Source organism: Mandrillus leucophaeus, unplaced genomic scaffold (genome assembly GCF_000951045.1).
Source record: "Mandrillus leucophaeus isolate KB7577 unplaced genomic scaffold, Mleu.le_1.0 Scaffold87, whole genome shotgun sequence".
In the NCBI taxonomy this organism is placed as follows: Eukaryota; Metazoa; Chordata; class Mammalia; order Primates; family Cercopithecidae; genus Mandrillus; species Mandrillus leucophaeus.
The window spans coordinates 3,850,759-3,865,913 of record NW_012109474.1 but is presented as its reverse complement, the minus strand read 5'-3'; the positions used below and the strand labels follow the sequence as shown (position 1 = coordinate 3,865,913).

Genomic DNA, 15,155 nt, shown 5'->3' with positions numbered 1-15,155 from the left:
GGGTGTGGGGTGAAGGGGGAGTGCTGGCAGGGAGGTTGGAGGGATTCTTGGAATTGCTGCCTTCAACCTCACTGGGGTAGGACGCCCACAGGGGAACGAGGGCTGTCTTTGCGTGTGTCAGGAAAGTGCATAGGGAGTGCTGAGGGGGTGTGCACAGGCCTGGGAGAAGGGCTGATTTTACCCACAGACCCCAGACTGTTCTGACCTGAAAGGAAGATTTCAGACCGTGCAGGGGTGAGGCAAATACAGGGGTGCGACAGATGAAAACATTTAAGTACTTGGGGAGCCAGGAAAGTATGCTTGGTGACTAGGAGAAACAAACTGGTTCAGTTTCCAGTTTCAGAATACGAGAAACGTTGCTCTGAATAAAAGAACATCGAATGGTAATGGACAGGGAAGAAACATCTCAGATCAAGTTTCTAAGCAAAAAGCCAGAACGACCCCAACAGAGGAAGACATTCTATAATGGACAGACCCTGGCCTGGGGGCCAGGAGACTGGGATTTAAAGCTGGTCCTCACACTAAGCCTGTGATCTTAAGAAGTATCTCTTGGTCTCTAGGTCTAATTGCCTTTCCTCAGCTGTCAGTTGAGGCTAGTTGGGCCAGGTGGTTTCGGAGCTACCTCTGCAAGATTTCTCTGCATCCTGTCACCCAGGTGGGGCCCGCAGACTGCTGTCTAAGGCTATTTCTTCCCTGTGCACCACACGTGGTCTCCCCTTTGCTGGGAAAGTGATCAACCCCCAAGCCAGGGTCCTGTTCAAACCCGCTCCTATAGGTTAAAGGCTAGTTATTAAGGCAGTTTAAGAAATGGACATTCCTCTCGCTCCTCGGATCCTTCAGGCGTCCTGCTAACCCCAAGGCAGCAGAGAGGGGCAGGAAGGGCTGCCAGCCCCAGCTTTCTCTGGGGGCCTCCTGCTCTGCGGGGACTGGAACGGCCCCTCCGCCCTCACCACCTTTCTTTGGAGAAGGCCTCGGTCTGCACGAGGTCGCCAGGGTGCTCGGGGATACACGCACCATTGAGGTCTCCCAGTTTATTGTCCGGTAGGTCCTCCGGCTTGGTGCAGAGCTTCAGGGCGCGGGAGATGAACACGTCCAGGTCGAACTGGGGGCTGGCGCCACCGTCCACCGGGGCCGGGCGGCCGGGGGGCGAGGCAGACAGGCGGTGCTCGGGGTCGTCGGCGGGCGGGCTGGCGTGCTCGGGGCCGCCCTGTGTGCTCTTGACCCACTGCGCGATCTCCAGGAAGAGGCTGGCCGGCTCGTCCTCGCGCGCCCGGGTGTCCATCGACCCCGTGGCCGTGGGGGGCGCGCCGGCCGCCTGTTTCCAGTGCGATAGGTCCAGGATGAGCTTGGGCTCCGAGTAGTGGTGCGGCTTGTTGTCGCGCCACAGCAGCTTGTCCAGGTAGGACGGCGACCCCACCTTGTAGTCGCAGGAGCGCCCGTAGTCTGCCTCGAAGGCGCGCTCCATGGACGAGTGTGACTGCTCTAGGAAGCGCTCGGAGCTGCTGTGCGATTCCTTGCGCGGGTCCACCTGCACGTCCTCTGCCAGCGGCGCCGAACCCGCGCGCGGGTCGCGCTGCACCTCGCTGGCGTCCTGGCACCGGTCTGGCCGCCACTCCAGGTCCGACGACAGGCTCACAGGGTACCTGCAAGGGTACACACGGAGGCGGTGATTGGACGCCCGAGCCGGGTGGCTTCCGGGAGGGAGCCAAACCCTCTAATCCCTGTTTGCCACTCACACACCTGCCTTCCATTCCTTCCCGATCCCCCCTGCCTCCGACCCCCATCCCTCAAGGTGGGAGGGTGATGGGACAGGTAATGGCGAGCCTTGAGGGCTCAGCTGGGGGCATAGGTTGTTCGGCTTAACTCTTGTGTTCTTTTGTACGCATTCAAAACCCTGCAGATATTTCCCGCGCACCTACTGTGCGCCAAGCACTCACTGTTCTAGATATTACTGAATACAGCAGTGAACAAAACAAATGTCCCTGTCCTCATGGAACTTTCCAGCGGATCCACCTGTGTAATGCTTCTCAAATGCTGATGGATGCACGAATCACCTGCGGGTCTTGCTAAAATGCAGATTTTGATTCTGTAAATCTGAGATGGGGCCTGAGATTCTAACAAGCTCCCAGCTGCTCTGATGCTGCTGGGCCTTGGACCCACATTTTGAGGAGCAAGGCTCCAGTGAGTGCGTCTCAACCCTGGATCAGATTAGAGTCACATAGGGGAATTAAAAATAAAATAGCATGCCCGCCTCACTGCTTCCCTGCGCCAATTCTGATTGAGTAGGTCTAGGGTAGGACCCTGCATCAGCATGTTTTGAAGACCCCCCCGGGGTGATTCTAAGGTACAGCCAGGGCTGAGAACCCCTGCCCTGGTGGATCTGGTTGGGGGCTCCATAGCACCTTGCACTGATGCAGGGTAGGTGGGACCTACAGAAAGGTGACAGACACCCTCCGGAGAAGCTGAAGATCTTTGGCATTCTGCCCTGTTCGACTGCCCTGCAGCCATGGAGAGTGAAGTCAGCTAGCCAAGAGCAAATGAAGGGCAGATGGGCAGACAGGCGGGCCACCAGCTACGGCAGAGCCCCCCCTTCCTTGTGCAGGTGCTCTACGTAGAACCCTGGGGTTGTGGGGCAGGCAGGGAGCACAGAGAACATCAGCCTGCAGCCAGCTACTCCCTGAGCAGGCCCAACAGATAGACCAAGGAGAGGGAGGTTCGGCTGTGTGGGGCAGACCTGGCAGCTGCAGCCCACAGAGTGTGAATGGAGAGGCATAGGAAGGCCTCAGCACTGCCCACCTGCCAGTGACGCTGCTAGGGCAGGAATCGCTCCTCGAGCTGAACCCTGCCGCCTCGATTGAGTGGCCTTGGGCAGAGATTTCCAGGAGTAAGAGTGTGAAGACCCTGACCCTTGGCTGCTCTATTCCAAGTGCCAAACATACATTATCTGTAGTCTTCATAGTAACCCTGTGGACTTTGTGTTATCACCCCCACTTTACAGCTGGGAAAAGAGCATTCCAAGAGGGTAAGTAGCCTGCCCACAGCAGCAAGATCCTTTGTCATCCTCTTCCCTCAGGCAGGTGTGATGGGAAAGGTCGGGAGCACAGGTGCACCAGGTTTAGGGGTGGTCAGTGTGAACAGGCAGCAACAAATCCTGTGACAGTTTTTTCTGGCAAAACCCTACGCCACAGTTGCAGAAGGTATAGGATGACTCTCACTGAGCCAATGCTCTTTGTCCCAAGGCTCTCCGGAGGAAGGGGAAAGGGCCCCAGGAACCACAGTCAAGGGCAGGCCTGCCCCGGGGGTGGCAGAAGACAGAGTCTTCATTAATCTCTCTTTGTTGGCAGTGCTTGAAAACAACAATTGACAACAACAAGCCAGCAAACCTGTCCAAAAATAGCAGCGTCGCCCTGGCCCTCCCTCGGTGCCTCCTTAATCTGAAACCCGTCATCTGTCAAATGACTCGAAAGGAGAAATTGCTCATCTGTCACTTATGTAACTAGCTGTCACATTCCCACGGCAGTGGGACTCCCAGTTAGGCCCCCTCAAAGTCCTAGCTGCTTGAGCCCTCGACTGCTGTTTCTAAACTGAGCAGCTACCAGCACTCCCTCCCAGAATTAGCAGATGGTGACACCCAAATGTTTAGTTGCCTGATCTAAGAACGTCAGAACAGGAAAAGATCTAAGAGATCATTACGTGCCTAGGCAGAAATTGTTTAAAAATACATCTTCTACCCAGCGCTGATTCATTGGTAGTGGCTTCCAGGGACACTTGTTGAGGATTCTGTAGCCAAGCCCAGTTTAGCAGGAAATGGTCCTATAACTGCTTAGCAGCATCTGACATGGCTGCAGATTGCAGAGAGGCTCATCAGGGGCGTGACACGATGCCAGTCTCTTAACCTAGGAGCTGTAGTTTCCTTGTGTGTCAGTGAGCAATAATAATGCAGCCCCCGTCAGTGGCATTTTTTTTGACAGTGTCTCACTTTGCAACCTCAAACTTCTGGGCTCAAGGGATTCCCCAGCCTCAGCCTTCCCAGCGTCTGGGACTACAGCCGTGTGCCCCCATGCCTGGCTAATTTAAAAAATTGTAGAGATGGGGTCTGACTTTCTTTCCCAGACTGGTCTGGAACTCCTGGCCTTAAGCGATCCTCCTGCCTTGGCCTCCTAAAATGCTGGGATTACAGGTGTGAGCCACCACACCTGGTCTTTAATGGCACTTTCAAGAGTTACCGACGTGAAACATGAGAAAGCGTTTTGCAATGGTAATCTCTGCTTTGTTTTTTTGCCTTGCATTGTTGCAGTTTAGTTTTCAAGGGCAAGTTCCCAGGCTGCTAGAAGTGAGCTCCTACCATGGTGCTCACTAAATCCTTGGGGAGCACTGTATTGAACCCCCTGTTCAGTAGACTCAGGGTGGTGAGGGAAGCTGGGGATGTTGCACAAAGGAAAGCCCCTGACCCACACATGCAGCTCACACTGGTCATTTACCAGCAGTGTCTGGGGACAAGAGAAAGGCAGGAAGCTAAGCTGGAGAAGTCGCCCAATGAGCTATGCAACTTGGGAGACAGAGGGAAAGGTCATGGAGGATGAGGCAAAATAGAAATGGGAGGACAGGGAAATGTGGGCTCTGGAACCCAGGGCTGTGAGCACCTGGAACTGCACGTGTCCCAGTTGGACAGCTGGCTCTGGTTAGCGGCCATCAGCACGATGTCATCGATCTCATCCTCAATGCGGAAGGGGTGTTGCGAGGTGGGCTCATCCTCAGGGCACGAGTATGGGCTCATGTAGGGGTGCTGCAGCCCCATCTCAGCTGTTAGGCGATCCATGGGGTTAAAGGTCAGGATCTTCTCCAGAAAGTCGATGGCTGCGGGGAGCAAAGCCGGACATGAAAGTCATTTGTTGCCCTTGTCGAGCTCAGAAGGAGGTTCCTCAGCATGGTGACATTCTGTGCTGGTGTCTGTGCTTCTGCATTTGTTAAAAGGTTTTTAGCCATTTTCTTTCTCAAGACCCTTGTCACAATCCAGTGACAAAGATAAAGCAGATGCTGCCTTCTAGATTTTGCAAATGAATTAAACAGACTCAGAGAATCAAGTGACTTGCTCAAGGTCCAGCCTCAGCCTGGGTTTCTCCAGAGACAGAACCAGAGACAAGGCTTGGGGTTGTAGGTAGTTTATGTGGTGGGGGATCCCAGCAAGCACAGGTGGGGGAGTGAGGGGGAACCAGAAGAAGGCACACTCATGACAGGTTACTCCTGTGGGCACCTGGGATCCTCCAGAGATGATGTGGGCCACACTCAGAGGTGGTTCCCCTTGTGGGGCAGGGAAGCTGGGATATTTATACACCAACTTCCCTTTGTCATGGCTTTTAAGGGGCTGCTGGCATGGGATGGAGGAGCCTGCTCCTGAGGAAGCCCTGAGACAGGAGTGCCAGGTGCAGCAGTAAAAAGCCTTACTGAGAAAGGTGAATGCAGCGGTCAAGGGGTGGGACAGGGTCTCCACAGCCCAGAGCTCCTGGGTCCGAATCCAGAGCTCTTCCTACCATATGCTGCCCCTGAAAGTTCAACAAAGGCAGACAGCCTTGATGGATGGATAGATATTACAGATACTGAACAACCAGGCTGAATTCCCCTGCTCTGCCAAGCAGTAGTCCTTTCATGGCTGGATCAAGGGGGAGTTCTGGGCAGTGGGAACCTGGGGAAGGGAAGGGACATTCAGAAGCCTTGTATGAGAGGCTGCTAACCAGCATGAATGTATACCAAGATTCAGCAGATAGCAGCTCTGCACACAGGCACTCGTGGCCCCTTCCCTTGAGCAGGGCTGGGTACCCTGGGAGCTCTGCTCTTGGAACTCTGCCCCGGGTTATCTCAGGGCAAGGTCTAGCCTAGAAGTTTGGATTCCTTCTCAGCATTGGCATCTCTGGAGGTCTGCTTAAATCATGATTTGGCTCCTCATGTTGCAGCCCACATGGAGAGGGAGAAATGGAGCTGAGCTCAAGGCCCAGGCTGTCCATCCTCCGAGGGGCTCCCTGGTGGGCCTCAGCCTGCACCACTAACCTGCCCCTCACACCAGCCCTGGATCTCTTTGCAAGAAAATTCATCAGTGATTCAGGAAATCAATGGATTCAGAAGGTCACTGGCCTCCCAGGAGGACGCAGTGCTGCAGTGTAACTCTAGATCCCCAAATTAGTTAAGCAGCAATAACTCTGATCACCCTCAATAGTCTGATGCTCAGTGTGTTTCTGGGTCTGAAGTTGCAAACTTAAAAGAGGATCTGCCTCACAAATTCCTAGGACTGGAAGAATCGGGCAGTCTAGTGCGGGGCCCAGCTTCAAGTCTGGGCAGGTCTTTGTCTCTTTGGGCCTCTGGCCCTTTTTTTTTGGCCCCACCTATGACTTGACCTTTTGACAAGGAAATGAGAGAATTAAAGCTCTAAAGATTGAGGCACAGGCAGTATCATCTTTAAAAGAGATGAGTACCACCACTGGGGCAGTGGCTCACATCTGTAATCCCAGGACTTTAGGAGGCCAAGGAAGGAGGATTGCTTGAGCCTAGGAGTCTGAGATCACCCTGGACTTGTTTCTAGCAAGACAAGTAGTAGTTGGCAAGGTGGGCCAGTAGTGGGTTGTCTCTACAAAAAAAAATTATTTGTTAGCCAGCCAAAGTGGCACACGCCTGTGGTCCCAGCTACTCAGGAGACTGAGGTGAGAGGATCACTTGAGCCCTCGAGGCTGAGGTTGTAGTGAGCCATGATTATACCACTGCAGTCCAGCCTGTGTGACAAGCGAGACCCTGTTACAAAAGAAAAAAAGCCAAGTGCCAACCCCAGAGCTGTTCCACAGACTCCATCATGGATGAAAATCTGCTGGAGGTCCTCCTGCAGGTGCCCAGATACTTCTGGGAAGCCCAAACACTAGGGAATTCTTTTTTTTTTTTTTTTTGGAGACAGGGTCTCACTCCTGCTGCCCAGGTTGAAGGGTTGAAGTGCAGTAACGCAAATATGACTCACTGCAGCCTCAACTTTCCAGGTTCAGGTGATTCTCCTGCCTCAGGCTTCCAAGAAGCTGAGACTATAGGCATGCGCCACCATGCCCAGCTAATTTGTTGTATTTTTGGTGGAGACGGGGTCTCCCTATGTTGCCCAGGCTGGCCTGAAACTCCTGGGCTCAAGAGATCCACCTGCCTCAGCCTCCCAAAGTGCTGGAATTACAGGTGTAAGCCACCACACCTGGCCCAGAAAATTCTTCCTTTTATCAAACTTAAATCTCCCTGCTTTAACTTGTACCCTGGGGCCTACCTCTGCCTTCAGTGGTTCCCCCAAAGCAGCATGTCCTCTCTGTCCCATGATTTCCCTTCTCCTGTTTCAAGGCAGCAGTCATGTCCCATGTGACACCCTCATCCTGGCACCCTGCTGGCCTGCCTTTCCCGGCCCCTCCTGCAGTGAGAGATGGCTGTGTGCCTGGGGCTGATGGAATGGGGGTGGAAGTGCTGTGTGTACCCCACTTCCAGGCTTGACCCAGAAAAACCTCCTGCAGGAGTCTCTGCTCTCTCTTCCCTTGGCTTTGGCTGGAAGGGAATGCCCAAGGTGACCTTGAAAGCCACCTGCTGAAGATGGCAGACTTGATGGCCTGGGTCCCGGGCACAGCCACTCATCCTCCCCTGCCCATCCACATTCCCAACTCTGCCTGGATGTGAGGTAAACAATGAATAAACCGTAAGTGGGTTAAACCACGGAGATTTCAGTGTTACCTGCTACCGTACAAGCTTCACCTTAACTCCTAAGCCACTGCCCCTCGGAAACTCCTCCCTAGGCTCACCCACCCCAGATGTTTTTAAGGCATTTCTTAGATAATGAAGCTTCTGTACAATCTTGCCACTTTCCTCTGGCCCAGTGGATTCCAAACAGCTGCTCAGAGTCGCAGGAGTTCTGGAAGGGTTCTCGGGAGCATGTCTGGAGACTGAGAGGCAGGTGGGCAGGACACTGGGCCCCTCAACCCTACTTCATCCAGAGCCCGCCTTTCACCTGTGCCGCACCTGAGTTTTTGTCACCAGATTTATCACCTTTGGTCTATTTCTGTCCTGTAATAAATGGAGCGCAGAACTGAATGCCCCCAGTGTGGTCTTGAGGACTGCCTCCCTTGTTCTGCACCTGTCACGAGATGGACATTTCGGTTGCTGAGGGATGCTGTCACCTAGACTGAGTCTCCTGAGCCTCTGAGAGCTAGAGCCAGCTAGAGCCTTTTGCCTCTTCCCAGGCCTGCTGGGCCTTGAATATACAGCACAGGGAGTGAGCCTGAGGAGCGAAGGGCCTTGTCTGAGGCCGCACAGCTCATCACTGGTGGAATGGGACCCGGGTCTTGCCCTCAGGCTGAGGAAGCACCTGTTCTTTGTACCACACCATGCCTTCCAGGACAAAAACATAAGGGAGGATGAAGGAAAGAGAGGGAGGAAGGCAAGCAAGGAAGACGAGAAGCAAAAGGAAGCAGAAACAAGGGTAGAACACTCATGACTACCCAATGGACTCCTGAGGCCCAGCATCCACAGCTTGGAAGTAGTTAGGGCAAAGGCCCACTGGCAGGGGAGCCTTGACTTTTATTTCCAAGGACCATGCTTTGCCCTTTTGGAAGGAGACCTGCCTGCCCCCTACCCCACAAGGTGGAGCCGAGCTCATCCTCCCGGGACACTTGTCCTGGTTGCCAGGCTCAGATACCTTCGCTGTTCACTTCAGGGAGCAGTTTGCGCAGAGGCCTCTTCACCTCCCAGGTGCTGCTGACGAAGGAAGGCATCACCCTGAGCAGCTCGTCCTTGTCTTCCTCCCGGATTACAGGGATGGTCTCCAGGATGAGCTGCATCTGCTCCAGCTCATGGGCCCCTGGGGAGGGAATGCCAGATGGTTAAGTGTGCTGCCCAAGGGGCTGTGGTGTGCAGTAGCCCGAAAGCAGTGCCAAGTGTTCTGGGAGGAACAACACAGGGCAGTGGGGCAGCACTGGGTTGGGACCGGGGTTCTGGTCTTCATTTGCTGCACAACTGTGGGCAAGTGGCTGACATCTCTGGGGCTTGGCTTTGTTAAAAGTAGAAAGAAGGGATTAAATCTGGTAGTCTGCAAGTCCCCATCTATGCCCCTAGCATTCTATTCTCATACAGACCAGCTGGATGTAAGTCAGCACTGAAGAATGTGAACAGCCTGGCTCAAGGCCTTCCAAGCAACTGCCCATAGGCCTCTCTGCACAATCTTTACTAGGATGGGGAAGGAAACAATTTTAAGGCTAGGAATGAGCCATAACTTTTGGTTTCCAATTAAGAGATTCCATCTAGGAAACTCTCAAGAGAAAAACAAATCAGGAATAACAAATCGGGTTTGGGATGTGTCTTGAGCACATGGCCTCTGTGCTCCTTGGGAGAAGGAAGACAGGCTATGCCAGGTTTTCAAGGGAACTTTGGTGGGACAGGATGGACTCAAGCATTCATTTATTCACTTATTCCATAAATAGTTATTTATTGAGCACCTTCTCCAGGCCAGGCATCATGCTGGATGCTGGGAATGGGTGAGGCATAGTTCTCATTCATGAGAAGCTTCAGTCTTTGTCTCAGAAACTCAACTCATCTCCCACACCCAGGCAACCACTGGCCACAGTATGGCATTTCTGGCATTGGACAGATGGGTCTCCTTGCTGTCCTCCTCTGACCTCCACGCTGTTCTTCTGTTACTTCCATTTTCTCTTTTTTGATTGAGTTGCCTTTCCACTTAACTCTGCTAGGTTAAAACCTCAGCCATACCTCTCCTTCCTCAAGAAGTCGCCCCTGCCCATCCAGCTGCACAGAGAGCCCTCCCCTTGCCATGAATTCCCATGGGATTCCAGTCTTCCAGATGTTGGTGGCCTAGGATGAGGACTGTCCCAGGTCGCCCCACAGTTCCCTGTGTGGCACTAAGCACATGTGAATACTGACTGAGGAAGTGCCTGCAGCCTCAAGCTCTCTCCTGAAGAGGTCCTTTTGGCCTCTCCCTGCAGTGGACTCATTGGGTCGGTTCAGGGCTCTGGAAGTCCCCTGTTGGGTCCTGTCTCCAAATGTGTACTCCACACCGCTCACCAGTGGACCATGAGGTCAATGTGATCAAGCTGCAGAGAGAGGTGGTGGGACCTTGCTCCCAAGCCCCTGACCCCTCTCCTGTGTGACACACAAACTAGTAATACACAACCTTCTGCTTGGAGTAGCTTCTTCAACCATGGGGGTGGGGGAGGGCAGAGAATGAGCCTCTTTCACTTGTCTGCTCCTGCCTGAGATCAATGGTGTCATATGAGAGGCAGTCAGTGGGGCCTGCCTGGCAATCCATGGCCTGGGGCAGAAAGCAGGAGCTTTGGTGGCAGACAGCCCTGGAGGCAGACCTAGCTTCCCCACATTCTCCCTATCCACCCCTTGTGGAATGAGGATGATTATTTATACTTGGAATGAGTATTATAAGGAGTCGAGTGCGTTGGTAGATGAAGGCTCCTGGGGAAATACCTGGCTTGTAGCAGATGTTTAATAGCTCTTGACTTCCTTTGCTTCTAGGAGTGGGGAAAAGCAACTTTGAGAGAAGCTGATGAAATAATTCCACCTTGGAGATTTATGTCCTAGTCATCCCTGAGTGATTCTTTGTGACAGATGTCACTTGGGGGAGGCATCTTAACACTGAGTCTACTAAGCCACCACTGAAAATGGGAGAAGGTGTGAAGCATGGAGGAGGATACTATGGTTGATGTCCCTTTCCTACTGAAAGAAAGTCCTTTCCATGTCACACCAGCTATTGCCTTCCCTGCCTCTCTTGCAACAAGGGGAGGCCATGTGATTCAATCAAACAGGGACAGGAATCTCCTGGAAGGACTTCTGGGGAAGATGTTCCTCCCTGGTAAGAGAGAAATGTGAGGAGAGCTGTCTTGCTGCCCTGGCTGACCCCTCCCTACCTTTCTTCGTTGGACGGTTCTGCGTGAGAACCTGAAAGCGACTGCAACCATCTCATGACCACAGACAGTGAGCCTGAAGATGAGAAGCCAGTAGACTGTGGATTATACAGCCTCGTCTGGGCTCTCAGTGAGTCACCTGCCTGCTGTGGCACGGAGAAGCCCAGCGCTTCTCCGTCTGGCCTGAAGGTTGTCAGCCTGATGGAAGGGCAGCTGGAGCAGAGCCCTGTGAGCTGAGGGCTCAAGGCCAGGAGAACGGAGGCAGCCAGGCACCTGTGACCCAGATCGTGGTTATAGGGCCAGGATATTGAGCCATCCAGGGTTTAGGGGCTATGACTGGAGTGGGAAGAATCTTTGAGTCAGAGTCCAGGGTGAGACCTCCCTCCCACCTGTTCCCCCTTTCTCCCCTGCCTTGAATTGGCTGGAAAATATGGAACTGGGAGGTCTGTGCAATTTCAGTTGGAACAATAAGATAGCAGGATGGTTCACCCTGGGCACAGATGGGTTCACTGTGTATTGTTTTTTTCGTTTTTGCTCTTTTGTGTCCCCCACTGAACCATCAGACTTTTGAGGACAGAGACTATGTCTTACTTAGTCTGTATCTCCAGCACATGGTCAAGGATCCACCCAAAGCACAAAATCCACCAGAGGGAAAACTGTAGGGGCTCCTGAGAGTCCAGGGGGCAAATGAAAACATTTGTACTCAGGGCCTAAATGCTTGGACATAAGCCCTAACTTCAGCTTCATCTGACTTTCCTGCCATTGTTTTTATTTTACCTTTTTCATTTTCTTTTTTTGTTTGTTTGTTTTGTTCTGAGACGGAATCTCGTTCTGCCGCCCAGGCTGGAGAGCAGTGGCATGATCTCGGCTCAATGGAACCTCCACCTTCCTGGTTCAAGCAGTTCCCCTGCCTCAGCCTCCCAAGTAGCTGGGATTACAGGTGCAAGATCATGCCTTTGCACTCCAGCCTGGGAGACAGCGCGAGACTCTGTCTCAAAACAAAAACAAAACAAAATAAAGACTTTCTTAGCTATTCAGACATGGCTTAGTCTTAAAGTCCTGCCAGTGTTCCCTTAGAAAGGCCACCGTTAGCCACTTCTTCTCTGAGCTCATTTTCCCATCCTGAAACGGGGGGTGGATGAAAATTCTTTGAGTAAGTGACAGCAGCATTTAGGGCTGAGGGTGGAAACTTGGGAAGGGTTGAGGGACACAGTGCAGAGGAAGTAGAGCTCATGGCAGGTGAGAAGCAACTGAGGGGGACTTGCCAGCAAGGGAGGAGGAGACCCAGGGAGCAGAGGGTTTCAAGAAGGAGGTGATGATCGTCACTGACTACTGCTACAGGATGAGGCTGAAATGCATTCCCTGGATTAAGAACAGGGCAGTTTGGGTGGGAACAGCTTCAGGCAGATGGAGGGGGAGTAAGCCACACTGCAGTGAGGAGAGAATGGAAGAGAGAGAGTGAAGAGAGCAAGTGCTCCTCCAAGCAAAGAGGGAGAGAGTGAGAATGAGTATGAAGTGCAATGGGAGCACCAAGAAGGATGACTCATGCCCTGGGGAGTTAGGAGAGACATCATGGAGGACAAGACATAAGCTGGGTTTTGAAGGTTCAAGAGGAGTTTTCTAAGCAGAGAAGGGGGTCTTTGTGCCAAGGTGAACAAAAAAAAGATTAGGAAAACAGTGGGTCACTTGGTGTGGCCAAAGGACAGGAAACAGTGGCAGGGAGGGAGGAGGAAGGGGCTAAAAATGTAGGGTGGATGTGTTTGCAGCCATCAGTCTCAAGATGTTTGAATAGAAGTGTGTCTAAGTCCATTCAGGCTGCCATAACAAAGTACCATAGACTAGGTGGCATATAAACAACATTTATTTCTCACAGTTATAGAGGCTGGAAAATTCAAGATTAAGGAGCTGGCAGATTCGGTTTCTGGTGAGAGGCCCATTCCTCACAGATGATGCCGTCTCAGTGTGTCCTTACACAGTGGAAGGGGCAAACAAACTCCCTCGGGCCTCTTTTACAAGGGCACTAATCCCATTCATGAGGGCTCCATCCTCATGACCTAATCACCTTCCAAAGGCTCCACCTCCTAATAGTATCACCTTGGGGGTTAGGATTTCAACATGTGAATGTTAGGGGAACACAAGCATTTAGGTCATAGCAAAGTAGTTATTTGATTGCAAAAACTTCTGTGCTCAAAAGGCTATTATTAGCCTCTCCAGTATTTTTGCCCGACAATATAATAGGGTGCCTCCAAATAGTGTCATAAAAGCCACAGAAGTAATTTCAGCAAAAGATGAGCATGTTTTGTGATTGCAAGTGTTTAGCCCTCAGTTCCCCTTTCTATGGAACGACACCAGATGAGAAGGAAGGTGGCATAGTTAGCAACTCACCAGCAAAGAGCATTCTCCCCGTAAGCATCTCAGCCAGGATGCAGCCGGCGGCCCACATGTCGATGGCTTTGGTGTAGTTATTGGGGGAGAGGAGCAGTCGTGGGGAGCGGTACCATTTTGTTACCAACCCCTCTGACAGATAACCCTGAAAGACAAAATTTCTGGTCCCACTGATCAGTCATTTTTGGATACCCTTCCTCCCACGCCTCTTCCAGTTTCCCCTCCCATGAAACAGACCTCTTTCAGGGTCCCTTTCATTCTTGCTCCTTTCCCATTGATCTTGAAGGAGCATAAGTGAACAGAGGTCTGGTTAGAGGGACTGGGCCTGGTTTGTGGGGTTCAGATGCTTTGGTGAGAGAATCTTATGAGAGCTGAGGGTTCTCCTTTGTAGAAAGGAATTCAGGTTATCAATATTTTAGAAGAAATGATTTCCCACCCCAACTTGATGTAACTCTGCCCTCGTTTAGTAAGAAGATGGGTAAACAGGAGCCCTGCTCAAGTTTATTCCTGCCAGCAACAGAGTAACCATGAGACACTGGCATTTTCTCTATCCAGCAGATGAATCTCAGAAGTAGCCATATGCTTGAACTCAAGCTGGTTGCTTTGACACTGAAGATTAGAATTAATGCTGCCACAAAGCCAGGCATGAGGCTCCTGGCTGAGAACAGATAAGGCCACCTTCATAATGGATGCAGGAAAATGCTATGTGGAATCAGCCCTGAACAACAAAGTGGACACAGCTTTTGTTGGTCCATGAGATTCTGGGAGTTCAACCTAGTGTCTTTTGCGGGGATAAATGTTCTAGCTGATTTTGCCCACGGCTCAGTGATTCGTAGTCTGAGATGGACTCCCTTCTTACGGTATATAGTGAGGACATATACCCATATATGATTTAGGAAAATATACCCAGGGAATTTAGAAATTGTTTTCTACATAATTCAGAAAACTGGGCCAAGAGTGACATCTGGGCAATGTCCATTTGAATTCCCTAGTACAGTCTTTCTAAAGTAAGAAAAAAAATGTATAGATTCATTGGGGGTTAAGGCATGACAGTTAGGACCAAGGAGATCCAATGGGAGATTCCAGGGATGGTCTTTTAGTTCACAGTTTAGCATCTGCACTTTCCTTTCTACTGATGCGGAAGCATCACATCACAGTCTCAGGTTAAAGCAGATGAAAAGTTAAGAAGCCTAGGACCCAGGAGTTTTTGACCCATTAATCTGAAATCCTTTCATTTGTTCAGCAAAGATTTATTAAATGTCTAAAACCTGTGGAAAGCCCTGAATGAGGACAGCAGTTTCCTCCCCTCTGTGGCACATATTTCCTCCGAGTAGAGCCTCAAACTGGTAGAAGGAAAGAGGAAAAGCAGAAGACACCCTTCAGCTGGAAATGACTAGAGCATCCCATGCCCTGGCCTCAATACTCTCACCAAAATGAACTCCTTAGAATTTGTAGGATGCGCCCTCTGCTTCTGTCCTTTGCGCATTTGCCTGTGTACCTTCCATGAGGGATATCCTCGTACTCATCGTGCTACCGGCTGACATGCTCAGGCCGGCTTCCTCTCAGAAGCTTCCTTGTTTTGTTGCTGTTTCTTTACTTCTCTGCATCCCCACCCCTCCAAGGACCACAGCTACTGTGCATTGCCCAGCCCCATGCTTTCTCAGAAGTGTTCAATAAACACTGCTGAACTGTTGAATGAATGAATGAAAAAGGAACATCTCATATGGTCTGAACCTCCTCCCAAATTTAGGCACCTTCTGCAGGGTCCACTGATCCTCTTCTTTTATACACTTGACTACAAGGTGGTCCAGGTTCCACTTTCCAAGGTGGGTATGGAGTTTA

The 15,155-nt window shown here is 51.6% G+C and overlaps 1 protein-coding gene across 4 annotated transcripts in view; it reads right to left on the bottom strand.

The window, feature by feature from the left end:
- Window positions 1-6: 6 nt before the first annotated feature.
- MAPK4 (mitogen-activated protein kinase 4) overlaps window positions 7-15,155 on the bottom strand; it is a 106,126-nt gene continuing 90,977 nt past the window's right edge. For 2 of the 4 annotated variants that reach the window (XM_011969039.1, XM_011969038.1), the window contains 4 exons: window positions 13,314-13,458; window positions 8,699-8,860; window positions 4,644-4,857; window positions 7-1,643 (listed from right to left, as the gene is read on the bottom strand). In XM_011969039.1, the coding sequence (XP_011824429.1) occupies window positions 947-1,643; window positions 4,644-4,857; window positions 8,699-8,860; window positions 13,314-13,458 (1,218 nt within the window). In that variant the 3' untranslated portion in view covers window positions 7-946. The remainder of the gene's footprint in view (window positions 1,644-4,643; window positions 4,858-8,698; window positions 8,861-13,313; window positions 13,459-15,155) is intronic. The other 2 variants (XM_011969040.1, XM_011969041.1) reach the window with 2 other exon arrangements.